Source organism: Siniperca chuatsi, linkage group LG5 (assembly GCF_020085105.1).
Source record: "Siniperca chuatsi isolate FFG_IHB_CAS linkage group LG5, ASM2008510v1, whole genome shotgun sequence".
NCBI classification, from domain to species: Eukaryota; Metazoa; Chordata; class Actinopteri; order Centrarchiformes; family Sinipercidae; genus Siniperca; species Siniperca chuatsi.
This window is the reverse complement of record NC_058046.1, coordinates 20581344-20609307: the sequence shown is the minus strand read 5'-3', so window position 1 is coordinate 20609307 and position 27964 is coordinate 20581344. Positions and strand designations below refer to the sequence as shown.

At 38.9% G+C, this 27964-nt stretch overlaps 4 protein-coding genes across 17 annotated transcripts in view; 1 reads left to right on the top strand and 3 right to left on the bottom strand.

The window, feature by feature from the left end:
• The window catches only part of agtpbp1 (ATP/GTP binding carboxypeptidase 1), a 28872-nt gene extending 25613 nt beyond the window's left edge, over nucleotides 1–3259 (bottom strand). For 3 of the 6 annotated variants that reach the window (XM_044195819.1, XM_044195821.1, XM_044195824.1), the window contains exons 1-3: nucleotides 3093–3256; nucleotides 1514–1572; nucleotides 84–214 (exon numbers count right to left, since the gene is read on the bottom strand). In XM_044195819.1, the coding sequence (XP_044051754.1) occupies nucleotides 84–214; nucleotides 1514–1545 (163 nt within the window). In that variant the 5' untranslated portion in view covers nucleotides 1546–1572; nucleotides 3093–3256. Of the gene's footprint in view, nucleotides 1–83; nucleotides 215–1513; nucleotides 1573–3092 lie in introns of all 6 variants that reach the window. The other 3 variants (XM_044195820.1, XM_044195822.1, XM_044195823.1) reach the window with 3 other exon arrangements.
• A 97-nt stretch (nucleotides 3260–3356) lies between these two features.
• On the top strand, nucleotides 3357–12899 carry naa35 (N-alpha-acetyltransferase 35, NatC auxiliary subunit). 3 transcript variants are annotated; one of them, XM_044195827.1, is made up of 24 exons: nucleotides 3422–3510; nucleotides 4444–4484; nucleotides 4947–5075; nucleotides 5183–5216; nucleotides 5665–5779; nucleotides 5961–6035; nucleotides 6365–6532; nucleotides 6978–7044; nucleotides 7190–7233; nucleotides 7344–7394; nucleotides 7948–8031; nucleotides 8154–8268; nucleotides 8793–8971; nucleotides 9196–9255; nucleotides 9462–9568; nucleotides 9757–9823; nucleotides 10161–10259; nucleotides 10471–10649; nucleotides 10807–10943; nucleotides 11040–11107; nucleotides 11211–11351; nucleotides 11578–11700; nucleotides 11960–12040; nucleotides 12297–12899. In XM_044195827.1, the coding sequence occupies exons 3-24, from the start codon at nucleotides 4955–4957 to the stop codon at nucleotides 12354–12356; spliced, it is 2175 nt and encodes a 724-aa protein (XP_044051762.1). In that variant the 5' UTR covers nucleotides 3422–3510; nucleotides 4444–4484; nucleotides 4947–4954; the 3' UTR covers nucleotides 12357–12899. The 3 variants fall into 3 exon arrangements, with proteins under 3 accessions (XP_044051761.1, XP_044051764.1, XP_044051762.1); XM_044195826.1 differs by lacking the exon at nucleotides 4444–4484 and having other exon boundaries at nucleotides 3357–3510; XM_044195829.1 differs by lacking the exon at nucleotides 4444–4484 and having other exon boundaries at nucleotides 3371–3510; nucleotides 4950–5075.
• Nucleotides 11844–15687, bottom strand: LOC122876023 (trypsin-like). Of its 3 annotated transcripts, XM_044195831.1 has the most exons (6): nucleotides 15159–15671; nucleotides 14780–14942; nucleotides 14141–14430; nucleotides 13924–14063; nucleotides 13669–13831; nucleotides 11844–12014 (listed from the first exon to the last, which is right to left on the bottom strand). In XM_044195831.1, exons 1-5 carry the CDS (start codon nucleotides 15193–15195, stop codon nucleotides 13682–13684), a joined length of 780 nt encoding a protein of 259 aa, XP_044051766.1. In that variant the 5' UTR covers nucleotides 15196–15671; the 3' UTR covers nucleotides 11844–12014; nucleotides 13669–13681. The 3 variants fall into 3 exon arrangements, with proteins under 3 accessions (XP_044051766.1, XP_044051765.1, XP_044051767.1); XM_044195830.1 differs by lacking the exon at nucleotides 11844–12014 and having other exon boundaries at nucleotides 12638–13831; nucleotides 15159–15666; XM_044195832.1 differs by lacking the exon at nucleotides 11844–12014 and having other exon boundaries at nucleotides 13669–13821; nucleotides 15159–15687.
• A 1221-nt stretch (nucleotides 15688–16908) lies between these two features.
• golm1 (golgi membrane protein 1) lies at nucleotides 16909–27382 on the bottom strand. 5 transcript variants are annotated; one of them, XR_006377988.1, is made up of 12 exons: nucleotides 27193–27374; nucleotides 25509–25650; nucleotides 24617–24796; nucleotides 24348–24402; nucleotides 24115–24217; nucleotides 23845–23968; nucleotides 23110–23272; nucleotides 22715–22924; nucleotides 21781–21945; nucleotides 21488–21580; nucleotides 21092–21172; nucleotides 16909–20516 (listed from the first exon to the last, which is right to left on the bottom strand). XR_006377988.1 is itself a non-coding variant. In XM_044195919.1 (12 exons), exons 3-11 carry the CDS (start codon nucleotides 25635–25637, stop codon nucleotides 21489–21491), a joined length of 1221 nt encoding a protein of 406 aa, XP_044051854.1. In that variant the 5' UTR covers nucleotides 25638–25650; nucleotides 26569–26716; nucleotides 27193–27373; the 3' UTR covers nucleotides 16909–20516; nucleotide 21488. The 5 variants fall into 5 exon arrangements, 4 of the variants coding, with proteins under 4 accessions (XP_044051854.1, XP_044051853.1, XP_044051852.1 ...); XM_044195919.1 differs by lacking the exon at nucleotides 21092–21172 and adding an exon at nucleotides 26569–26716 and having other exon boundaries at nucleotides 27193–27373; XM_044195918.1 differs by lacking the exon at nucleotides 21092–21172 and adding an exon at nucleotides 26598–26716 and having other exon boundaries at nucleotides 27193–27373.
• Nucleotides 27383–27964: the final 582 nt, after the last annotated feature.

Here is a 27964-nt window from a genome sequence, read left to right as displayed (position 1 = left end):
CTTTAGTCTTTTCTATTGTTTCCATTTAAGTACAGTAGATTGCATGTTATTTTGTGTGTGTGTGTGTGTGTGTTTGCTCTCACCCTGTGTCTGTATGAGATGAAGTATCTTTGCAGTGACCTGTCTTGCCGTTTCGACATCCCTCACCATGGCCTCTCCATTCATCCTCTCCAGTTGGCCCAGGAGCATCAGTACCCTTGAGTTACTGGGAACACTGGAAACACACACACACACACACACACACACACACACACACACACATTTACCTTTAGGAAGACTTTATGTCATAGGATTTCTAAATACATTCCTGTATTGGCATTTGGAGAAAGGATAAATAAAGAAAGAATAAAATATTGCATATTCAAGTCCATCTGGAAAGGACAGAGATCAGTATACGCATCACATCAATGTAATGTGTCATGATGCTGTATTTACAAACACAGTAAGTGGCAATCTGTCATGATTATAAGAGAAGGGTGGATCATTTTTATCACAGAAGTGTGTCTAAGTAGCTAGCACAGAGTGACACTGGAGAACAAACATAAAGCAACCCCTCATATGCGCAAATGCCCTTATAAGCCCACAGTGAGCCAAGTATGTCTTAGCTAAAAACATAGTAATAACCAACATAAATAGCCTTTTCTGTCATACATGCTAAAAAAATTACAAATTAGCAATCCATGTTAAAAATATTGAGGAGGTCTCCTAGTGCTCCACTATTTCTGGGATAGTGACCCATCCTCCTCTGATAATCTTAGCTCAGTGGCGCTCAACTGAAAACAAGGTTAGAGGTCAGTTGTTGGTACAGCAACGGCAAACATGGGAGGCAGAATCAAAACTCTGTGATTGTACCCAGTGGAGCTGGGTTTCTCATATGTCCTTATAAAGACAGAGAGAGACAGAGTGTGTGTGTGTGTGTGTGTGCTGGAGACAGAAAAAGAAACAAATGGAAAAATGGAAAGAATGATGAAAAAAGTGATGCAAGTATGGACAAAGGAAAACACTGACATAAAGCCTAAATAAGCACACTGCATATATCACATACATTAACACAGATTAACTAGAAAATGAACAAATTATAAATATGCAAACTTGATGAGGATAAAGACACTGAAAGGTTTTTTCAAGCCTGTTTCTGCTGCATTAATGATGAGTGTTGTTATTTTTAGTCATCATGACAAATACGTATGGAAGGTTCAAGCAAGCCCAACTAATTATCTGCTGTGTTGCACAAACACACTTTCTTTCACACATGGACAGTGCAACAAGAAGACAAACAGCAGGGACACTGGTGCATAGACAGTTGAAAAGGTAGAATACTACAAGAGCAGATCACATCAGGGAGGGTAAAGGTAAGCACTCAGTGTGAGAGAGAGAAAATATGTGAAGGCATGGTTGTGACAGAGCAGCTTTCACACAGAAACACATTGCACACATCCCGCAGCCTGCAGTGTGTTTGTTTATGCATATGAAATTGCGTATTTGTTTGTCTTCAAATAGCAAAGCAACTTACCCTTTCTCTGTGGCCATTTTGGGTTTGTTCATTTTTACCACATCAACATTTCATGTCGTCTGCAAGAGAAAGAAAATAAAGACCTCACTGACCAAAAAGGACAAGCATAAACATTCTGCACAATTTTAGAAATGAGCATGATCAACCTTTTCCCTGTGTGCCAAAAGAGATCCCACTGAACTCCCTCTGTTGTAACCTCAGGCTCTAGTCAGCCCTGCAACTATGCCAAAACCAGATGACTCTAAATCTAATCTGCCCACAGTTGTAAATGCGTTGATCTGTCCATAAGTGTTGGTCTTGTAACAAACTAGTGACTGTCCAAGGTGTTCCTGTTTAGCAGTGAGTGCTGGGACAACCTGCAGATAGATGGCTCATACTGACGGTACACAGAACCTCCTGACTGATTTTACAACAAACAAAGGGGCCGCCCTACATGCAGCAGATCTCAAATGTCTAGAGACAAAAGACCTGTAGACAAGGTAATTTGAACACACGGTTTGAAAAAAACAATATTAGCGTTCTGCTACAATACATCAAACGATAAAGGGCCAAAACTTATTTCAAAAAAAGAGAAAAACAGCATCATTCAGCAAGTGACTACAACAACAGTTCAGTGTCTCCCAAGAGTTTTAGATTAGGTCAGACAGTGAATACAGGAGCGTTTATGGGTTGAGATAAGATGAATCATAAACAATGCAGGTGTAACATTTAAAGCATTCAGTCAACATGTGGCAGATAAAGATGGAGTTGTTTTTTTTACATTTTTTTTATATGGGGCTTTTAAAACAAGGTTATAATGTGCTCAAATGACAATGACATATTTTTACCAATACAACACACAAAGCCGTTAAAAGCCGGAAACATCAACACACAACAATAAGATGTTGAAAGTATTTTTCAATTAAAAATAAGTTTTTAAATAAGCTGGCTAACCTCAACTCCTCAGTCTGGCTTTTCCAAAGCTTGCAGAGTCAGACTGCAAAAGCCCAGCACCCTTTCTAAATAGACAGGTATTTTGCAAACAGATGAACACACCTGAGGATCTAAGGTTTCGCCTTGGTATTTATGGGCTGAGGAGGAGCTCAGGGATAGCTATAGGCCAGCCTTATTATGTTAAGGATAATCTATCTGAAGCTTTCTACAAAGCAACTGTAAAACTGACATGTTGTGGAGGCCAGCTTACATGGAACAGATGGTGGCCTGGCTACAATAACCTCGTACGCTGCCTCATTCCATAAACCAGAATCCAAAATCCATTTAGAAATCATGATAAGCTAACGTTACTGTCCAAACACCAGCCTGAAGGGAAATGTGGGTTAGTCACTGTCATTAGGCTACTGTTAGCAAGGTAAAAGGCTAGGCAAGGCTGTTTTTACAAGATGCTAAGTCAGATAACCTAGCTGAGGCTGGTGGCTGCTGCACCTGCTGGACTAGTCACTCATTAACGGCCGCCTGTCTGCGACAGCGGGTAGGGGACGGAGGAATAGGCTAGCAATAATGCTAAATAAAGAGCACACAGGCGATGTTAGCTAAAGCAATAGGCCTGTATAATACTAACAAGAACGAGGATTTTACGAACCTGTATGGAAAGGAACTGTACTTGTCCCATTCAGGGACGACCGATTCCAAGATAAGGGAGACTGCTGCTATGTGTATGAGCGTTGCCTGAAACGCCCTGATGTTGTGATGAGACCAGCCCCAACTGTCAGAGGGGCTGTCGGTGAACAACGCGAGAGTACGTTTCTCAGTTACGACAAGGATGGAAAGCTCCCGAATGAGCCAAGTGCATCACATAACCTTCACCAAAATATAACATTAATTTAGATTTGTACCTACACTGGCCAGGTTTAAGCTATAAACTGTCCATCAGGGCTTGATCTCCATCAAGGACTACATTTCCCAGGTTGACAGTGGCCTATGACGTTAAATTTATGCGCCGATCTTTACAGTCTTCTAAGAGATCTTTATTAGCTACATGGTTAATACAAAATACTAAGGTACGTGCTAATTTACAACCCAAATATGGCTTTCCGGTAACAGTATTAGTGTTTTGTATAGCTGATCAAATTAAATAACGTGTTAAACTGACGGTATTCAGGCTTTGTTCACAGGAATTATCCACTGTGGGCAACATTAGCTTGTTAGCACACGGTACTGCAAGCTACTTTGACGTTGGTGATAGCTAGCTAACATGTCCTATGCATGTCACGTCTACTGTCTACCACGAATACCTTGCATGAATTACCGAACTGCATCCTGCTCTTAATGTTTTTGTAACGTACGTCGTTTTTATAAACAGCACAAATTTGGTTTAACTCCTTAACGGTACACTGGTGTTGAGAATAGTGCCAAAATAGCAAAATAAGCTGACAGACTGTGTTTGTTTGACATGTAACTGTTAGCTAAGTTCTCTTTCTCTCAATGAGATACCTACCAATGCCAGACTGAAGGAAATGCATCAATATCTTCTTTAACCTGTAATTATTTTACCTGCATGTGGTAACGGAAAATCGTTTATATATATATATATATATATATATATATATATATATATATATATATATATATATATATATATATATATACACATACATACATACATACATATATCACTGGCTGCAGTTGTTGCCCCTTAGCTCAGTTAGTTAATCTCAATGAAAATGTATTTCGGAATATCTGATAGATATGCTATAAACATTATTATGTAAATATACCTCAAATAAATAAATCAAAAGATGAATAAATCCGTCATACAGAAATGTGTGTTTTCGTTCTCTCCCTTAGCCGTGACAGTACTGACATGTTATTGGTTTGAAAGGCTGAGACTTTCCAGTGCACTCAAGGGTGCAATTTACACCCTTTTAGGCTCTAACTTAAGCTTCTCAAATAAGTTCACAAAGTATGATGTTAATCCTCTACTGTTGCCCTAGATCATAATATGCTACCTGTCCAGCTTTCCAGGAGTAGAGTAGTAAGTATAAACATTAATGTGCAAAAGTTTCCAAGAACATACAGCACCTTGTAGGAAATTGTAGCCATTTAAGTTTGTTCTGTTGGATTTGAAAAGGTTCAGTGTGTAAGATTTAGGGGGCTCTATTTGCAGAATATGGCGATAATATTCATGAGTATGTTTTATGTTAGAATTTTCTTACTGTGGACAGTTTGACTTCCAAAACACAGGTTTAATTAATAACAAGTGATTAATAAATAAATAAACATTCCATTTAGGTGTGCTGGTTTTTGAGTTGTGCTATTGTTCATTCTCTAAATGAATGTTATGTTGACATGATCTGTTTTGCAGTCAGGCCCATGAGTCCCACACTGTCACAAAATATTTTGTCATTTTCCCCTAGTTAAAAAATGTTTGTTATAGCTGATATTTTGTAATATTTTGAACACTTTGTCCTTTGGTTCTCTTTGTGTTTCTCATTAGCAGTCACCATGGTGATGAAGTCAGCAGTTGAGGATGATGATGCTGGCTGGGGGTTGGGCATCCCAGAAAAGATGAAGAACAATGCCAACTGGGTTGATATTACACATGAGTTTAAGGGCGCATGCAAAGGTACAGGCTCTGCTAGTGATTGTGTGTGTTAGTCGATGTGGGCAGTTATGAAAGGGACTAACGTGTCTCCTTTTCTTCTTCCTTGTCCTCATCCTTTATTTATGCAGAGTTGAACCTTGGAGAGTTGCTTCATGACAAACTGTGAGTAGGACAAAATGCGTTTTGCAGACTCACACTTTAAAGGGTCACTTCACTCAAATGACAAAACACATTTTCCACTTAACGCTAGGTAAAAATTGATTAGCGCTGATTTCAGTAGAGAGTTTTCATGTCCAGAAGTCTAAATACTGTTTCAGAGACGTCATAGCATTGACAACACAGAGTAATGCCTTGAAACCCGAAATCCATGTAATTATTTGTATATTATTATTGGTATTAGTCTTCAAATGAAGTGGGATTTGTTGGGTCTCTGTAATTAATATTATAAAGAGTACAGTCTAGACCTGCTCTATAGGAAAAGTGCAATGAGATAACTTCTGTTATGAATTGGCGCTATATAAATAAATAAAATTGAAATGTTCTTTAAGATTTTTGAACCTTTGCAAACACACATACAAAACAGACACAAAACATTCTCGTATGGTGGCAGGTTTGGTCTGTTTGAGGCCATGTCAGCCATAGAGATGATGGATCCTAAGATGGACGCAGGAATGATTGGAAACCAGGTCAACAGGAAAGTGCTCAACTTTGAACAGGCAATCAAGGTATAGTACCGCTGTCCTCTCACTGGCATACAATGAAAACAGTGAACTGTCAGGAATTAAGACAGAAAGCCTAATTTCTTAAATATAAATGTACAGCTCTGATTGCATTGTCTGGTTTAATATAAACAATATAATTAACCAGGTCTAAGTAATTTGTATTACTCTCTTGTGTCCGTTCTAGGAAGGTGCCATCAAGGTGAAAGACCTTAGTCTTCCTGAACTCATTGGGATCATAGACACATGTTTCTGCTGTTTGGTGAGTTTCACTTTCTCACACTGTAAACGGTGTGGGTTTTGTGTATAATATGAATATAGAGGTTTGCATTTGATTGACCTGTTTGTCACTTTACAGGAAAATACAATATTCATATCAACATACTTTATTGCTGTTTTATATATTGAACTATCACCATATCACCAGTTTTTTTCTGAACTGACAAACCACGAAAAAAAAAAACTGAATTAAAAAGTCATGAAGGTTTTTTGACATTATGGTCATTAAAGCCCACTGAATTTTAGATCAGCACCACTGTGGGAAACCCAGTACTCATGTGTGCATGTTTGTGTGTATGTGTGTATTCCTAGATCACATGGCTGGAGGGCCACTCCCTGGCGCAGACCGTGTTCACCTGTCTGTACGTCCATAACCCCGACCTGATTGAGGAGCCAGCACTCAAAGCCTTTGCACTGGGCATCCTGAAGGTGTGTGACATCGCGCGAGAGAAAGTCAACAAGGCTGCTGTATTCGAGGAGGTAAACAACTTTCTATAGTCTGTCTGTGTGTGTGTGTGTGACAAAAATTGAGGTCCACATGAGTAGAGACTGCTTTTTGAGGGTTACAACTTGGTTTTAGGGTACAGGATACAATTAGGTTAAGGTTAGGCATTTAGTTGTAATGGTTAAGGTTAGGGTAAGGGGCTAGGGATAGCATTATTTCAATGACTGTCCCCCACGGGGATAGTGAAACAAACTTGTGTGTGCGTGTGCGCATGCATCTGTGATACTGCACTGTTTAAATCTTTTACATTAAGATGGCTGGAAGATACATATCACTACAACATTTCAATTGATGGAAGAATGTGTGTGGCTGTATTTGAGTTATTGCCTTGTCTTTTACATTTCCTGTGTGTCATGTAATTTATAACTCAGTGTCATATTTTTATGTTTGAATGATGATTTACCTTATATTTTTCTGTAGGAGGACTTCCAGGCCATGACCTATGGCTTCAAGATGGCCAATAATGTCACAGACCTGCGGGTGACAGGTACAAGTACTGTATTGTGATGGTTCATCAAGTCTACAGCTTCATGTATACTGTGGACAACTGAGGCCATTACAGATTAATACTGTTGGTTCAGAGGAACAAAGATAGTTGACATCATCTCTCTCTCATTTGTTCTTCCCACCAGGTATGCTGAAAGATGTGGAGGATGAGTTACAAAGGAAAGTTAAGGTATTTGTTCTTGGCCAGTTAGGCCATAATCTTTGAAATATCAATGAAATAGTGCTGATACAAATGCCTGAGTATTACACTGTTTATTGGTTTCTCTCCTACTGCCTCAGAGCACACGCAGTCGACAGGGTGAGCAGCGAAACCCGGAGGTTGAGCTGGAGGTAAGTCAGGTCATTCCTCCATGTCTGTGGAGCTTTTACTGCAGATTTGTTTTTTGTTAAAGGCATGATTTTGGATTAACATTTAGACCATCAGAAAGCTAAACACTAGTTGTTTCTGACTAAATACATAGGACTACAAGTAGCAAATCAGATTGCGTCAACTCTTTATTAGTTAAGCCTAGTATCCCAACATTTCAGTCACAAACTAAACCTTGAACCCTCCTTCTCAGTCTCTGCTTGTTATAATTAGTTTTCCATCTACTGTTTATCAGATTGTGGGACTCATATGACCTTTGGAGACTCTACTCTGGAATTTCCAGCTGTTTCATTACAGTACTAATAATAATAATAATAATAATAATAATGAAAATATCAAACCCAAAAATGGACTTTGTCTGGGTGGTCAAAAGATAAAACTAAAATCCAGCCGTTGTCATTTCTTGTGCCTTGTGGAGCTTCAAAGACTAATTAGGAAATTTGTGTATTAATTGCTTTGTATGTACATGTGAGCCTGTTTAATGTTCTCATAATTTATTTTAATTTATTTTTCCAGCATCAGCAGTATTTGGCACTTTTCAATAGAATCAAGTTCACACGCCTTCTACTGACTGCACTGATCACCTTTACGAAGAAAGAGGTAATACACATACAAACACACACAATCAGACAATGGCAGAGTTGGTACTTGTATGTTAAATTGGTAATTTTCCTCTTTGTTTTTATGTGTGTTTTTTGTGTATGGTTGTATATTTTTATCAGACCAGCTCGGTGGGCGAGGCCCAGAAGCTTGTGGCTCAGGCAGCTGATCTCTTATCAGCCATTCATTCCAGTATTCAGCACGGCATCCAGTCACAGAATGACACCACTAAAGGAGGTAACGTACACACTCGCACACACACACACACACTCTCATACACACACCTTTCAGCCATAGAGTCAAGCACACAGTTTGGCTTGAGCATGAGTTTACAATCCAACAGCTCTAAAGGACTACACACACACACACACACACACATGCACACACGTAGGTACCACACATGCATAGGATTCAGTTTGGAAATTAGTCATTACAACTAAATGAAAGAAAGTGTCACACATACAAGAAATGGTGCATCCATTATACGCATTCTTGCTCTCCAGCCATCCAGTTAAGTAGTCGCCATGGCAACCTAAAAACAGTTACAATACAGTACTAAATGTACCTCCTCCTCAACACATTTCCACACACAGAGCTAAAAAAAAAAGTCTGTTAAAAACTTCACTTTATTTTTATCTTGCTCCACTCCACTACATATGGCAGAGAGAAGATAGGGAAGATATTTTTTTTTTTATTACTCACATAATTATGAAATGTGATCTGTGTTAACTTTTGTGGGGGGGGTTCACTGTATGCTACAGACCACCCCATCATGATGGGCTTTGAGCCCCTGGTAAACCAGAGACTGCTGCCACCTACCTTTCCTCGCTACGCCAAGATCATTAAGAGGGAGGACATGGTGGCCTACTTCGGCAAACTTATAGAACGCATCAAGACTGTCTGTGACGTGATCAACACCACCAACCTGCATGGCATACTGGTAAACACATTTCTATATCTGAACCAGTAACCTTAAATAAGCAGCTTTTGCTATTTTGTTATATCCATGCCCCCCCAGCCCAGTGAAAAAAATAGCTGAGGATTTGTTATCTGTATTTGGAATTTTAACTTTTGATGTTTTTGTTGGGTTGCTTAGTTCAGAGTGATTATTATAAATGACAAAGGCATATGAATTCAAACTATATGAATATTGTGTTTTACCAGGACTTCTTCTGTGAGTTCAGTGAGCAGTCTCCCTGTGTGCTCTCCAGATCTCTTCTTCAGGTGAGTTCATAATTATCATTTTGATTCTGAAGAGTCACTGCTTTTCCTCTGATGCCTACAGAGAGATTCCTTGAAATGTGTGTACAGTTTTTAGTAGTTTATGTACGTGTAACAATTAATAAAACGTTTAGATGATATTACATTATCTTAGAATTTAAAAACATATCAGCGTATGAGAGTTAAACAGATTGTTTTCCTAAATCCAGACAACGTTCCTGATTGATAATAAGAAAGTGTTTGGGACCCACCTGATGCAGGACATGGTTAAAGATGCTCTGAGGTACTTTGTCAGCCCACCTGTCCTCTCCTACAAGTAAGTCTATCATTGGGTAAATGATTAAAGCCTTAACATGTGAATCATTTAATGTCATTCAAGTTTTTAAGTTATTTAAGTTAATTAAGGGTTGATTTGAAACTTTGTTTTTCTATGCAATAATATGCAAACTCTCTTGAGTGAGATGCTTATTTTGTGTGTGTGTGTCTGCACCTTTCTCTCTCCAGGTGTTGTCTGTTCAACAACCACCAGGCCAAGGACTACATTGACTCGTTCGTTACGCACTGCTCCAGGGTACGTTACCTGTACTCTTCAAAGTTATAGTCTGTACATCTGGTGCATTCTCACACCTCAGTCGCTTTCACTTCACCATCAGTTTGTTTCAGTAGTTGAATTAAAAGTGAATCGTTTAGGAGGAGAGATGTAAAATTGCTGCCTCAAAAGAGAGTTTGATGAGAGCTGTGGTCATGTAAAGATAAGTTGCAGTTCTGCTATTATAGGAATTTATGATATTTTAGTTGTTGGCTGTAACACTGAAAGTATGAGCTAATCTACTGTTGACATGAACATGCAAGTTGTGAAGATGTGTGTTTATTTGTGTGTGTTTGTGTCTTGTCAATTCTCCCTACAGCCATTCTGCAGTCTGATCCAGATCCACGGACACAACCGAGCTCGACAGAGAGACAAGCTGGGTCACATTCTTGAAGAGTTTGCGACACTGCAGGATGAGGTGAACTGCTGCTGTTTCCTCTGTTGTATTCCTCATTTAGGTTAGACGATAGGATAGATAGGTGAATTCTAGTTCCATATTAATGAACCTGTTGCACCTTATCTCTCTGTTGTGGTTTTCTTTCACCCACTCTGAGGGCAGTTGTGAGTTTATAATTTATAAACCAGCTACTAAATTTAAAAAAAAAAAAATTCTAAATTGTGCTCTGCAGGCAGAGAAGGTGGATGCAGCCTTGCATAGCTTGCTGATGAAACTTGAGCCTCAGCGACAGCATCTAGCCTGTCTCGGCACCTGGATCCTCTACCATAACTTGAGGATCATGATCCAGTACCTGCTGAGTGGCTTTGAACTGGAGCTGTACAGCATGCATGAGTACTACTACATCTACTGGTGAGAGCACACACACGTTTGTTTGTTTGTTTGTTGCTGGAAACTGTTGCTGGCTCTAACTGGTAGGCACAAACTCACAATTAAAGCACGCACAATCAGTTCTCTGATTTCACTTGTGTTCATCTGTGAATGAAAATGTGTTTGTTTTTGACTGCAGGTACCTTTCAGAGTTCCTGTACGCATGGCTGATGTCCACTCTGAGCAGAGCCGACTCCTCTCAGATGGCAGAGGAACGGATTCTGGAGGAGCAGCTGAAAGGACGCAGCAGCAAAAAGACCAAGAAGAAGAAAAAAGGTACACTCTAACGTAGCGTCCGTGGCTGACCACACTATATTAACCAAAATGACATTAAATGTGGAAGTGTGATCCTTTTTTGGGTTTCCTCTGCAGTTCGCCCTCTCAGCAAGGAGATTACAATGAGTCAAGCATACCAGAACATGTGTGCTGGCATGTACAAGGTAGGACATCGGTTCAAATGCACTTTTGACCCCTCTTCTCTCCTATTTGACACACACACTGTAGTATTATCCATTCTCTCTCTGCTTCTGTCTCTCTCCTCAGACTATGGTGGCTTTGGATATGGATGGAAAGGTGCGTAAGCCTCAGTTTGAGTTGGACAGTGAGCAGGTTCGCTATGAGCATCGCTTTGCCCCCTTCAACAGTGTGGTCACCCCCCCATCTGTGCACTACATCCAGTTCAAGGTACTGGAGCAAGCTCTCCACATTTTCTGTTCCTTCCTCTGAACCCATTATTCTCATCCTTTCTCCTCCACTCTTCTCTTCTTTTAATTTCCCCCCTTTTCCTCCTCATATTCCTGTCACCAACTTGTATCTTCCCTTTTTGAATCATTTCCTTTTTTGCCTTTTATCTGACTTGCACACACAATTTTCATGCTTTCTCTGACTTGGCCCTTCTTGCCCTCTCCAGGAGATGTCTGATCTGAAGAAGTACAATCCTCCACCAGGCTCCGCTGACCTCTACTTGGCCGCCAGCAAACATTTCCAGCAGGCTAAGCTCATCCTAGAAAATGTGCCCAGCCCAGACCCTGAGGTCAGGAAATTTAACTATTGTAAAATAAATGCCTGCTCTCACAGGACAACTATTTTGTGTTTTATGGTGTTAGATTTTCATTTCATCAAATTAGTTAGTATAACAGCATTCAAACAGTATTCAAAAGCACAACAACCTTAGTTTTACAATATTTTTCTGCTTTATTGCTCTAAAGGAAGTTAAATGGTTTGTTTGTACTCTAGTTTTTACCTTTTTCAATGTTCTTAACTATCAATAACCAGTTGATGATTGATAACAGGTGAACCGTATACTGAAGGTGGCCAAGCCCAACATTGTAGTCATGAAGCTCCTGGCTGGAGGGCACAAGAAGGAAACCAAGGTAACACAATATAACATCATTTGGTTCTGTGGATACAGTTAATACAAAATAGCAACTTTTATGTAGTTGAAAAAGTTGTTTAGCTGCCACACAAAGAAATGAGAGGTTTATATATATATTTTAAAGTGGGTAAGGCATATATGATGGTGTTTAATCGACATGCATTGTGAGCTTATCTTAATGTTGGTTAATGTCTTTTGTAACATCTGTTCCATATTTATAAATTTATTCCTAAACTTTTTTTCTACATCCCCAGGTGCTCCCAGAATTCGACTTCTCAGCTCACAAGTACTTTCCTGTGGTCAAGATTATCTGATTCTGTTCTGAGAGTGACATCATGAAGACCGTACCCTCACCTGAACAAGTGTGCAATGACCCTGATCCAGTCCATGTCTGAACAATGTGCGTGATACACCTAACTGTAAAGGAGTGTTTGATACACCCGATACTTTTTTTCACCTGAATGAGATGTAACACGAGAAACCAGACCAGAGAATTCACAACTGGACCTAAATGAGTGACAATATTCACATCTGCATCTCTAAACGTCCTCTGTGTGTGTGTGTGTGTGTGTGTGTGTGTGTGTGTGTGTGTGTGTGTGTGTGTGTGTGTGTGTGTGTGTGTGTGTGTGTGTGTGTGTGTGTGTGTGTGTGTGTGTGTGTGCGCAAGTGAGAGTCAGACACAAGTCTAGGTGCTTTTGTGCAAAGAACTGGCCAATTTAAATTTTTATAGGCTGCCTCCAAACAGTCTTGTGAAGGCTTTAGAAGAACAGCTGTAATGATAATGAGTGCATATCATTCAATCATATGAAACATTTCTATGTATTTATGTGCTTATCTGAATTAAAAAGTTGAGTCTTTAGAGACTACAGAATCTTGTTATACCTCGTACAGCAACATATGGGTTGGTATGTTTTCAACACCTATTAAAGTGTGTTGATACATGGCATGCTGAAAAATAGTGATCACACTTCACGTCTCTAGTTCTGTCCTTTTAATTGTATTTAAAACTGATCTGAATTTATGAATCCAGAAGTATCAAGATACACACCATAACTGTGTTATAGTGTAGTTCTAAATCAACAGTAATTTAGGATTTAGGGGTACTATAACAAAATAACACCCTTAAGTAGTAAATAGCAGTGGTAGAGTACAAGGGAAAAGTTTCTATGCTCTGTATATACTGTATGGCTGTACCCATGTCCCTTGTAAAGTGAAAATACGACCACAATTTGAAAGCAGTCAAACTCTTATGGAAATAAGACATTTGACAGGCAAATACACTGTAAAGAGATAACAGATAACACTTGAGCTCTGGGAGATCACCTTTTTAAGGATCATCTTTTTAATTCATGGGGGAAAATTTGGTTTTAGAGAAGGAATTCAGAAAGAAAACAAGTATTTAAATATAGCCCACAATCATATTTTTAAAGAGAGACATCTAGATAGCACAGTGGCCCTAAATGCCCTTTAATATAATTTGTTTGCCAAGGAGCAAACCAGTCTAACCATACCTGGAATTGACTCCCCCCTAGTCGTTCAGTTTTATACTAAAGTAAACTAACACGAAATTAGGTGATTATGATTATAAATGAAAAGATATGAGATATTTGTGATTTCTGTATTAACCTGTGAGGGTTACTCATGGATTTTCCTTCATGATTTTATCAATCCACTCCCTGTAGTGACAGATATCCAGCATTACAATCGGGTTTGCACACTTATCAACGGGGTTGCTGACAATAATCCCATGTAAGAGACTGTTATGCTCCACAGCTGAACCTGCATCCCCCTGGAAGAGAGAAATCAGATGCGTGATCATTTCACATATGAAGTAAAAAGATAATAGATAATAAAACATATCAAATATAACTGTTTACTTACAAAGCAGGTCTCCACACCGGCCTTAAAGGCACACATGGTGGTAGTCTCATCACTGTGGTACTTGCTACCAGGTTTATCATTCTCACCACAATCTTGGATATCTGTGCTGGCACACCTCAAACTGCCAGGGGTTTTGGCCTCTGAGGATTTAAAACAACACATCAGAAAAGTGACTTATATTTTCTAAAGCTGAATCTAGTATCTCGGTGTTCCTCACTTTTTACGTCGGCCGTCTTGGCTCCCCAGCCTCCAACCTCAACCTGCTGATCCTTCGCTGGTCTGGTACACCCAACAGGAGGAAGCTTGATGGTGGGAAGTTTACCAGACATATCCTCATTCAGTTTTATGAGCATGATGTCATGGAAATGCCCCTCCTCGTCTTTGAAGGTAAACTGTTTGTCAGTTTGAATGTCTTGCTCATATTTTTTGGATGATCCTTTTAAGAACGACCATGCTTTTGAAATAAGTGACACATCATTGTTTACGCCAAGCTTCACTTTCACAAGCCTGTAAAAAAAAGAGAGGAAAACCTATTGTCAGCAGACTGACATATATAAAAAAATAATGCAAAATAATTTAAAACTGCAGTCAATCTGTTCCACTTTTATTATTTGGCTGATGCAACCTTCTTAACGGTACTTATACCTCTACGGGCAGTTGTCATTTCACATTAACTTGTAGTTTATTGTGCAAATCTAACTGCATTTTTTCCAATCTATGTTATACCTACAATTTAGCAGCAGTTTATGAAGTTTTTGATGCCGATTTCTCATCATTTTTTACAGTATCAATGCCAAAGTGAATCAATTTGAATAACATCAAAACTGCATGATGTGGGATGCTGGATGTGTCTTACTGTTCTGCACAGTGAGAAGCAGTGATGACCCAGCGGGTGTTGATCAGAGAGCCTCCACAGGACTTCCCCCCCTGGACAGACTGTATCTGGACATGGTACTGCCTCTCCTTGCCACAGGATTTACCCCCAACAATCCTCTTCTCAATGGCCCCTGATGCAGCACCTGAGAAATGAAAGAAGAGCAGAAGCTGTGTGAAATGACAACATACTGTACACATCAAGTTCAGGCTCATAAATGGGTTCAAAGCATAGAGACGGAGCTGTAGTTTACTTTTGCTTGTCAAGTATTCCGGTGCATCTATCAGACAGTTATATGCAGGAGGAAATAACTTCTTCCAAATAAAAATCTGAATGTATTATAGAGGGGGGAAAAACTCACCAGCGAGCGTCAAAACAAAGAAAAAGCAGAGCTTCATTGTGGTCCCTCTGATCTAGATCACTTCAGGTGGCTGACTGTCTGATGCTTCATCTTTTTATAGTGAGTGCTACAAAGCTATAGGAGGCCATCAGCCACTCCCAATAGTCCTTTCATTATGTACGATACCTAATATGGCAATCAAATGAACTGTGAGGGTAGGACAAGGAGAAGCCTAGGACAGCAATAAAGGACTTTATTAAAGAACTGTGCAGCATTCTGAATACAAACACCACATATGAATTCCTTTGAACTGAGAGAGCCAGGTTAGAGCACCTTTGTTGTCTATTTGTGTGTCAAAATAAGATTGGACCCACACTGATGGTCATTGCTCAATGCGCCCCGAGGAGGATTCGAACCCTGCTCCTTCGTGTCAAAAATCTGTGACTTAACTGCTGAGTTATCCATAACTATCATAACTGCAGGGTGCAATACGCTGGCAGGTAAAGCATACATGGAGCGCCATAACCGAGTGGCTGGCATAGTGTATAGGAGTATGGACTGGAAGTGGGAAACACCTCCAAAGGTGGTAGAGAATGACCGAGCCAAGATCCTGTGGGACTTCCAGATTCAGACTGACAGAATGGTAGAGGAAAGCCGTTGTGGTGGACGTGGCGATACCAAGTGATGGCAACATCAGGAAAAAGGAACATGAGAAACTAGAGAGATACCAAGGGCTCAGAGAAGAGCTGGAGAAGGCTTGGAAGGTGAAGGCGACAGTGGTGCCCGTGGTCATCGGAGCACTCGGGGCAGTGACCCCCAAACTGGAGGAGTGGCTACAGCAGATCCCTGGAAGAACACCAGACATCTCGGTCCAGAAGAGCGCAGTACTAGGAACAGCAAAGATACTGCGCAGAAGCCTCAAGCTCCCAGGCCTCTGGTAGAGGACCCGAGCTATATATATATATATATATATATATATATATATGCACTCCTTTTCTTTTCAAACTCTTCTATACTTCTACATTTCTCAGTCCTTCATTTTTACAGTGATTTCCCCCCCTCTCCTTTTCCATCTTTTATTTATATATTTTGTTTTGCCAACTACTCCCCCTGACTGACAATCTACATGCTCTACATACACACAGGATCCCCTGCATTCCTTTGCACAGCATCTTTTGTCTCCCCCAGTCTTGTATGTAATACATCTGCAGTTAAAGGCTGTATAACATGCCATTCAAGTGCTCATGCTAAGTTTATCCTCCTTTTGCTATCAGTTTTATATATCAAAGTTATTTTGTATTTTAACTTTTTAATGCCAGACCCTGAAACAATTTGTTCTATAGTAAAAGGTTAAATCATAAACTATAAAACCTAAATCATACCATTTTAAATGCAATATTTCTTTGTTCTCTTCCTAATAATTCTCTTTGAATGTGGAGTAGCTGTAGTGTTTTGAATATTCTGATACAATTTATGAACTTCAATGGTCACATGGAGATCTATATCAATACAAAAGCTGTTATCACTTCTCAGTTGACTGTATATTATTTGCTTATCTGTTGAAATATACAATATTTTCAAACTGAATAGTTAAGATGTATGTGTAAAATATGTTCTCTCTTGTGAACACTGTATGTGTGTTTTATATAACTATTGCTCCCATCCATAATGCTCAGAGTGTTTTGAGGAGGTTATACCACTGGTATGACCATGCATGTAATTTGCCCGTTTTAATGGTGACACCAAACAATAAATCCCACGTGAAACCATGTCTTGATAGTGGTAATAAAAACACTTTTTATTCTCTATCATCAACAAAGTCTATGATTGTTTAAACCTTTCACAAATTTGTTCAGCAGTTCAGAATAATATACAAATTCAAACACATGAAATCAACAAAAAAGTGAATCCAATTTATAAAAATCACTTCATTTTCATCAACATTTTCTCTCCAGGTACACAGACTTTTACACAAATAGGCAAACAAAGATTTCTGGCTAAACAAAGAAGTGCTTGTCCAAGCTTTGCAGTGTCAGACAACAAAACTGACAATGAACAACATCAACTTTGAAAATAAAATTAGATAATAAAAAATTTAAAAATCTCAGGAACAATATTTCCCCTGCAAGATCGACCAAAAGGGAGACAAAAAGGCAGACAATCTGTCATTAGCACTCCCATTCTGTATTTGTATGGTTACTTTGAAACATGATGACCAGGCCCAGATTTAAAGCATAATAATTACATAAATAAAAAATAAGTTAACAAAATTGATACAGCTTAGGATGTGAAATTATTTATTATTATTATTAATAAACAATTTTTTAATTTGTGTTCCTCAAAGGAAGTTACCTGATGAAGGACTTTGCACTGAAATCTTGTTCCCAATACCTTACAGACTCTTCATCGGGTCCAATATAACAAACACGTGTGGTCAAGCATTTTGTAAATTGTAATTTTACAAGGAAACATATATAAAAGACGGTAGTGTACTTTCTTATTTTACCTTTTGGTGGGAAGCTAAAGTTGTAAAAAATGTAATTTGTTCTGAATAGTTCACTCAAAATAAGCATGATAAAGTTTTGATGTCAAGCAGGTTCAAGCAGTTCAACCACAACGTTTCTCCTGTTATTCTCTGCATGCTTCAAAATTAGAGAAAAATCCACCAAATACGACAATGTTCCATATACTGTATATTCTCTATATGCATCTTCTTTGAAGTTAATGTATGCCGTTATTAAGTCAAAACCAAGTTTTTTTGTGTGGCCGAACCTTTACATCAAAAGGGAAACTACAGGTATTTTACCATTGTAGAGATGTTTCGCTCAGGAACACGAGCAGCTGAGCAGCTTCAACCTTAACTTGAAACACTGGGGTTGAATACGTTGGAAATGAAATGGACAGGAGACCTTTCAGGGATCAAATATCAGTTCTTTCCTGCACACCTCTCTTTGTACCAGCCAGGTGCACAACAGCTGAACTGTATATGCAATATAACATACCTACTGTATTTTAACCACCGACTGTAATCACACACAGACAAGATTTCAGTTAGGCAAATAATGAACTCTAGGAAGATAACTTTCCACTACATGATTTAGGATACTTAGAATGGACCATTGATGATAAGTCAAAGCATTATGGAAATTATGGCAATTACAACTACAACATACTGAGAAACTGTGGGCAGTCAAAGTCACCACCTGGAAAATCAAATAAATCATCTGTATAAAACACAAGGCGACAAAAGATCCCGCCACAAAATGTAACTAACTTTGTGTTATTTCTGTTGCTTATAATATTAGTTCATGTTCACCCACACAAATGCCAGTCTAGTGCAGCTTTAAGTTGAATGGACTAATACATTTTAGCACAGCTACTAAGTAGTTCACATCTACTGGATTGCAGGAGCCCTAAAGCACAACACGCTGTTCCTGCTTCAAGGAAATGTCCTTCATAATGTTACAGCAATTCTCAAAAATCTCTCTCCACGTTCTCCACAAAATATACAGTCCATACAATTCAGTAGACCAGAGGCAGTATCCACAAAGTGATTTCACAAAACTCTGAGCAAGTCCAAAATCAGTTAACATGTACCACTGCTCTACATCCCACCTACACTGTCAGAATCAGCTGACCGTAGGGGAAAACTGGTGTACACAGAATTGATAAGGCATGCGTCAAAATAAAATGCAAATGTTATCCAGGTGTTCCAAACTATTCCCTTCATTATAATCTAAAACAGTTTTTTCTGTCTTACTGATCCCAAATGTTGAGCACAGCACACATTCAACCTTGTGACACTTTGTGATCTGAAATACAGCTGCAAATAAAAGCACTTGCTGCCACTAAAATGCCAAAGCAATTCAACAAAGTTAGGCTTCAGAAATGGTTTCTCAGTGATCAGAAATGTCCAGTTGCAGCAATTATAATGTAGTGTGTTCAGTATCAGCATATAATGCAGAAGGTGAATTTTTTGTTTGGTTTGTTATGTGGCATGTCTAGTAAGCCAGCTTTTACAGCATTTTTGGGAATCAACAAGAATCTCAGCACATTTCCTTCATTTGCTGCAGTTATGGGAAGTCTCATTTGCTTTCACTGACAGACATTTTGTAGAGCAAAATGTTCTGGCCATTGACCCAAAATCAGCATTTCTATGAGAGACTCTGAACAGGAGTAACTTAAGGCGTCGTTTAAGAAGCTGTTAAACCTGTGAGAGAGAAGAGGCCTGTGCTGCAGAGCCCTCTGATGGAGGATTTCAGTCACTGGGATCACTTAGATCATTTCCACTTACTATATTACACCTCACAACCCCATAAGGGTCTGCACATTATCATCACTTACTGTGGTGTGAAAAAGTGCAGAATTGTTGTAATTCAGCCACATTGGAGAGTTTTTGCAAAGATGAGTGGGCCAAAATTCCTCCACAGCGCTGTAAAAGACTCATTGCAAGTTATCGCAAATCCTTGATTGCAGTTGTTGCTGCTAAGGGTGGCCCAACCGGTTATTAGGTTTAGGGGGCTATCACTTTTTCACACAGGGCCAGGTAGGTTTGGATTTTGTTTTCCCTGAATTATAACAACCTTCATTTCAAAACTGCATTTTGTGTTTACTTGTGTTATCTTTGACTAATATTTAATTTGTTTGATGATCTGAAGCATTTACGTGTGACAAACATGCAAAAAATAAGAAATCAGGAAGGGGGCAAACACTTTTTCACACCATTGTATATTGCATTTAAGTTAGTCATTACGGAGTGAATATAACAAACAACACATCTAATTACATGATCAAAATCTAATGATTTCCAGGCATGTTGAGATGTTCAATTTTTCAAGCCAATGGGTGTCAAGTCTTGAGAGTTGTGTTCACCCTTCCATAAGAGTACACAGAACTAATAACTAAGTAGGTAATATGAAAGTTACTGAGTACTTTCATGAATGTGAGCAGTCGTCCCCCATAAAAGCACCTCAGGGCTTTCTGTATACAGTGAAATGCATGTGGATGGAAAACATGAGTGTACACGCTTAGCTGACATTTGCATTTTTCAGTCATTTTTTGTGGCCTTTTTGTGAATTACATATGAAGTCGTAAATATTCTTACTCTAATACAGTAAGCGTGATGATCCCAACTGATAAAATATCTGACTGCATGTTATCAAATCAAATGTACAGAATGCAATTAAGATGACAAATAAAAGACATTCCAGGAAGCAAATGCTTGTTAAATTAACAGACCAACGTTACATCTTTCTTATAGAAATTTCCATCTTTGTTTGTTTTGCATTCACTGTGTTTGGAGGGCTGCATTAACCTGTTGTGCTGAGGTGTATAACGGGTCCTGCTTCCTAATGTGGTGTGTGGGCGCCAACTCCAGCCCTGCAAGACAAATTCAATATTGTGTTAATAACACAAGCATATCTGTGTTTATATTTTCTAATAATATAGCTGCACAGTGCCTGCTTACATTAAAACTAGTAAAACATCTAAAAAAAAAAAAAAAAAAAAAAGCTGCATAAACGTTCATTAAGAAATATAAATGCAATCAAACATTATTTTCACGGCAAAAAGGTGCATCAAGCACAAAAACATTACAAATGTCCAACAGTAAAAGCTGTTGCAGACTTAAGGATGGACATGTGCCAAATCTTTTTTCAATAGTTTATGTCATGGCAGCATCTTAAAAAAAATATATATATATTAAAAGTACAGACTGGAAAAAAAAATCTATGTTTGTGATAGACTAGACTATAAATTATAATAGACTATAAATTATAACACAAGCTGTATATTCTTCCAGTGGTATTTTCTTAGTAGCTAAACTGGAAAAGCAGAAATCTGAAACCAGATTTATTTCCTGAAACCAGATAATTTCCATAATTACCATTTCTCAAGGAAAATAAGAACAATGAACATATAGCATTATTATTTACAGTAGAGTTCCCATCAATCACCTGTGTGGGGCAGACTTTATAAGGTAACTTCATCATACTGTACAGCCGGTTTAGCTGCAGGTAGCTGCAGCTCAGATGACCCTGTTTACAGAAATCAGATTTATCTTTGCACACGGTTGTGTTTTAAACCTCTGAAAGTACCAGTTTAACGTAACTTGTTTTAAAACACAAAAGTGAAAGATACTCAGAAGTGAAAGTAAGTGACACAGCAACATGATGATTGATGTTAAACTGTTTTCAATCTGCTGCCATGAAATAAACAATGACCAATCTCAGAGATCAGCTTAATACTTCACTGTCAGCTTTGCAATTACAATGTGTTGAGTCAATGTTATTATACTATAATAGCAAGTGAATGTCAGTGAGGAAGACATCACTGTGTGTTTCAGTGTATACCTTAGATTTGAGCAAGCTCAGCTTGTTTGTCTGCTTCAAATTCGCCTTCGTTCTCATCATCCCCATTATAGTCAGCCAGCTCCTGCTCCAAGTCTTTGTATATCAGAAAGTACAATGTGGTTATTAACAATAGTGCATTTTTTATTAACTATACCTCATTCAAACTTTAGCTCTGGCCTTCAAATGGTCAACTGCACTTAAATAAACCCCAAGTGGAAACTGAGAATGTACTCACTCTCTCTGCACACACACACACACACTTCTTCAATTTTAATCTACATAGACACAAGTACCTATATTTTCAGCCTGTTTACTCTGCTGTTGTTTCTCCATATCGACTCCACCCATTACTTGTTCATCTGCGTCATATTCCTCTGGCTCCTCAAGTTTCTGACCAATAGGAGTCTTATCTGCCTTCACGCTGCCAATCAGCATGCCTTCCATCCCAGCATCTGCCTCTGGAGACATGACCAAATTGTTGTTTCAGTTAAGAAAAATGTCATAAGGCCGTCACTGAGAATGCCTAGATAGGAATAACTACAACTAGTTCACGGTTGGACAGCATGCTACCTTAACTATGTTGTTGTTTACCTCGATCAGCGACACGAGAACGTGAATGACAATCATTCAACTATTCATTTTGTATGTACCTACTTCACAGTTGCATGTTTTAAATGCTGGTTAAAAGCAGTTCCTTAAGAAACATTAGGATGAAAACACTTAAACACTCCCTGGAGGTCTGGGGAACATGGTGATAGCACCTATGATGTTTTGAGCTTCTCTGTGTGCTGCGTCTACAAAACTGTGCAAATGAGGTAGTAGTAGAGTTGTTTTGTGCTGTGTAGGACATTGTGCAGGCTCAGGCTATCAGTGAACGAAGCCCCATACTGCAAGTTGCTGCAACTACTGATGTCACACAAATTGTGCCCTTAAAATATTTATTTGTGTCAGATTTGTCTGGCAAAATATTAAATATAGGTTTGTGATTTAAACTGGCCAAACAGCAGTCAACTGTAGTTTCAGCCTATTGCCAACAGCTTTGTCCTGACACCCAACCCTGACCTCCATGTAGTACTGCTGGTTAGAAAAAAAGTTTGTTAGAAAAAGTGTTTCTACAACATGGTCAAGACTAATGCTTGTCACTGAACCTGTTGTTTGGTGGGAATACACAAGTATTAGTGTGTTCAATGTGTTTGATTCTCTGAAATATTAGGGTGAGCTCTTTACCTTCTGTCTGAGCGCCCTCTTCATGAGCATCCATCACCTCCATCTCTTTATCCTCAGTCAGATTATTCTTCAAAAGTTTAGAGGTCTCTGCCTCACCCTTCTCTGTTGGTAGCAAAACGCCCTGCTTGACTGCAGCAGCGGAAGGAACAGACTGGGACTCGACTTCAGAGAGATCCTTCGGTGGAGCCAGGTCCACTGGGGCATCGGGACCTGGGAAATAACAAGGCAGAAAGCACGGGCAACGTGAGAGTGTACACTTGTTATTGCAACACAAAATGATGCATTGGATGTACAGTATGCACATTCACATTCATAAATATTAGTGCCATTGCATGCTTTTATGTATTAAATTTCAATTCAGTAGACTGAGCCACCAGGACATCCATGTCTTTTACCTTTGTCCACGATGATCTCATTGGTCAGCAGTTCAGGTGGTTCATTTTCTTTGGGCTGAGAGAGGCTTGGTGTGTGGCTTACAACAGTTGATGTCTTAACTGCACCAGCCACAGTCATGACTGGTCCGCCCTCTTTTACTGCTTCATTCACTGCATTTTCCTGCTAAGGAGTAAACATTATCATATACCACATTTCTTTAAGTCAAGGAATGTCAAAGCCAGTTAATGCTATTAGATCTATTTATTATAAACACTTGGTGAACGGAAAATCAGAAACCCTGGCCCTGCACAATAAGTGGGTTAGTCCTTTCTTTTAGATTTTGCAACATAAACAGGTGCAGCATCAACTCCATTTCCAAACTTGCATGTAAACAGACTACAGAGAATGATCTTGAACAGACTTAGAAAAAGGAATAATTGTGGGTGTCACGAAAGGCCAGGTTAGAACACCACCAAGCCGGATGAGTTGCTGTTTTGTTGTATTACAAAAAAATGCAAACATATGCGTTGACAAACAGTTTGAGGGTTTGAACAGATCATAATGGAGCTTTTATGACGACTGCCGTACCCAGAGTGCAATGGGTTACAATGAACAAAGGATCAGAAGTGGATCAGGCTTTATATAGCCAATACTTATCAATTTACAAAATATTTCCCTCTGCACTGATCCCGATCCTGTGGAAAGACTCCACATAATTTCACATGGTTCATTGTCAAACAGGAAAGCCAACTTACCTGTAAGGAGACACCTGGAGGAGGGACGAGCTTCTCCATTTTCTTATGAACTTCAAGTTTAGCAGCAGCCACTCTCTCATCACACAACTCCTTCTGTGACAGGACCTGGGAGTGACATTGGGTCCTACACATGTGTACAAACACACACAGACACACACATACATGTTAACCAGGAATGACATATATTCACTGGACTGAAGCAATTCATAATGGGAATGGCAGTCCATGTGCATGTGATATATCTGAAGCTTACTACTATCTTTTTCTTACATGTCGTAAGTGAGTTTGCTGTTAAGGGTTTTGATGTTGCCTTGGCAACTCTGCAGCTCCTTCTGAAGCTTCCCCAGGTCATCATTTAGCTGATTCAACTGACCTACAGTACAGACAGACACAAGACAATAAGAGCCACATCAGAACTAAATTATATTATTTTTCTACAGAGCTCTGTTAGCTGTTAAAGCAATGCACTTTTTGAGAAACAGAGGTTTAATTTTAACAGTTACCTTTGAGTTCCTGTAGGGTTTTGGTACTGGAGGAAATGTTCTGCTGCAGTGTGCCCTAGAAGCAAAAATACAGCAACTATCCATATTCACAGTTGCTTTACAGTTTGTGTCAATTTTTACCTTCATAATATTTGTTTAGTTTGAACAACAACAGTGACGAAGTAAAAGAAGTGTTTTCATTGCCCCCAAATTCCTCTGTGGCTATAGTTTATAGACAAGAGTTTAATGTCCCCGTTGCATTTTAAACTCCCAGTGGTGTTTGTGTGCACCTTCTCTTGGCTGCAGGTGTTCTGGGCTCCTTCCAGCTGTCTCTTGTAGAGACTTTCTATGTGGCTGATCTGCTCCTTTTGTCTCTGGATCTCCTCCTGGAATTCATTCTTCTTCATCTCTGCTACTCCTCGCTCTGCTGCTCCACGGCGCACCTGGCCTTCCAACTCATACAGCTTAGTCTGTATCACACACACAAAGACAAAAGGGGTTACGGTTAGTTACGTAATTTTATATATATATATATATATATATATATATATATATATATATATATATATATATATATATATATATATATATATACACACATACACACACACATTTTTTTATAAAGTCATTCATGTGTTCTCAACTCATAACAGAGGACACAGGTAATGATAACAACAACAATCTGACTGTGCAGTGAAAACTGAAAAAACACTGAGTATGTACAGATTGACATTAATAATAATAATAATAATAATAATGATAATAATAATGACCAAATGTAAAGCACACTTGCTTCTTCTTAACAGAAAAAAAAAGATTAGCACCAAAGGCAGAAATGTTTCTTCAAAAGAGTAGAAATGTTTGATTGGGCCTAAAGTAAATTCCTGTTCCACAATGCAAACAAGTACAGTCCTGGGTTAAGTTGTTGCTTATCATGACTTGCATTAAAGGATGTGTTTTGAAAGTTGTAAAAGGAAATTACATAGCACACAAAAAGACGTTCTCACACCCACAACCAAAACCATGAAAAAAAAAAACTTAAGACCAAATGAGGAACTGTACAAGTAAATAACAGGTTTTTAGGGATTTTTCTTGTCTGTCATTTATATAGGTAATATCTGCACAGTCCACTATGGTTAGACAACTACCGAATCACAAACACACACATGTAGATGAACCTACCTGTAGCTCCAGGTTGCGGGAGCTGGACACCCAGTAGTTAAAGCCCAGAACCAGGATGCAGGCGACTAGAGCGCCAATCATTAGTGGGGGTGATCTTCCTCCACGACGCCCGTTTACCAGCCCACCCATAGCTGTCTACAAACTGGACACACACCAACCACAGCCAGCACACTTTCCATTAATTCTATAAATACATGTATTTACTGTCTCTGAGCACTGAATTACATCTACTATTTGAAACTGGTGAGCTGTCATGAGGCTAACTGAATTGCTGATAACATGGCTAAGGTCATTAAAGAAGTCTACAGGTGCTTTGGTTTTGCAGGTTGATAATAGACATGTAAAAAACTCACTGTCAGGCCAGCAAGTAGCGGTGAACTACTTCTGCTTGTATCAAGCTAATGTCACTCTCTAAGCTCATATCCTAAAAAGTGAGTACAGGAAATGTTGTCTGATCATATAGACATCATAGTATGTTTAGCAATTACATTAGAGATAGTATATACATGCAATTTTGTTTTTATGTGCAAATATTAGGACAATGACAAAGAACATTTATGACACACCTGTACATCACATTGCCTAATAATTAACACTATGGAGCGGCAAGAAGATCTCAGTTTGTCCTAACACTGCTGACTCAATTAAAATATCTACAGGATGCTGAGAAAGCACAAATTCCCAGTGACCCATATGAGCTGAAACACAACAGCTATTCACCCATACCAAGATCCAAAGCCCAATATTCGTTCACTTCACTGGTACAGTATCGTAGTGTCTGGTGGTGGCAATGCATACCGTCCATGTAACTAATATACCCAACCCTGCTTTTCCATGCTTGGGAATCCTTCCATCATGCAAATGATCCAGGCAAGACCCAGGTGCAAAGAACTGTTTAAAATAGTAGAATGTAATCTACTTCGTAAATTACTTCATGCAGATTTCTCAAAGACTAAAATACAAACAGACGCCATAGTAGAATCAGAAATCTGTGGCTATAACTCAAACACCACAAAGAGATAAAGGTTAAAGGTAATATTTAGATTAAGTTGTGATTTACCTGAGGAGAAAGAGATACCTCGTACTGACCTAGCTATTGATGCTGATATTAGTGTCGAACACTCTCTGTGTAGTCACACGGCAGAAGTAACGTTACAGCAAAGTGTGGCCCAAGGGAGTCAACCTCAGCTCAAGATGACAAACAAGCACTGGGATAAGATGAGAAAACATTGACGTCTGCTACCAAAACACAGCACAGGCCTGAAAGGTTATACCTTAAACGTGTCTAGTAGTAACCGGGCTGAGCTTCTTCTTTTTAACGTGACTGTTAACATGTAACAGCTAGGTAAGCCAAAACGGTGACTTGATCAGCTAAATTCAGGCACGAGCTTGGCAGTTGTAACGTTAACGTTAGCTGGTGTTAACAGTCACCACAAAGACTTAACCTAGTAGTTTGTAGAATATATGTTACAATATAATGTATCGAACATTTGACAGCCACACCGACAAAGAAGGCTAATGAACTAAGCATAATCTGGCCATTTGTATTATTCGAGTCAATACTGAAAGCAACCAGCGTTGCTAACGTCGTTAACAACTTAGCTTGTCCCTAGTTGCCGTTAGCTGTAGGTTAACAGTTAAGCTAACTAGCTAGCTAACGCTAGCAGCCAGACCATCTACTTACCGGATAGACTCGAGAGTCTCAAGACAGGAACTAAATGTCGAGATACTTGGTGATATATCTGATAATTTTGCCGCGTTTCTCCGGCAATTAACAGCGCATTACCGCCTGGCAGTTATCGCGTATTCATTATTGCCATACAAACAGCGTCCAGAGCCCCTCTGGTGTGCCTGGCTGGGACAGTCTGGTGCTGCCTCTGATTGCTGTAGGAGAAAAAAAAGTCGTTTTGGGTAGACCATCATTTCACTGGTAAAATAATTCAAATATATAATTTAATCCCATACATTTAATTTACATAGTGCTTCTGTAAGATTGATTTATAAAGTAAAATAACAGTATGGAATTTCTGCTACAGTCGATGTTAACATTTCAAACTCAAAGCATTTGATTTTTCGACTTGTCAACTACTGAGAACGGAATTGTACAGTTTACTAAGGCATTTAAGGCAGCACGGGCAGCTGTTCAACACAGGCCTAGTGTACCTAGCCTAGTGTTAATGTTAGGACTTTTATCTTAAATCAGATTAAAATAGAATAAAATAAACTTGACAAAAATGCTGAAAACAATAATGACTAAAAATCAATTGTTAAGTAATTTATGTTGAAATAACTGTGAATGATTGTTAAAAAGGATGGAGACAGACCACAAATATCAAGTTGTACTTTTCATTTAGTCTTGCTTGAAGGTTATATTTATACTAGCTTTTGAGACATTTGCCCCAACTACATTTTATATCATATCAAAAACATTTTATGATGCAGCAACTGAATATCTT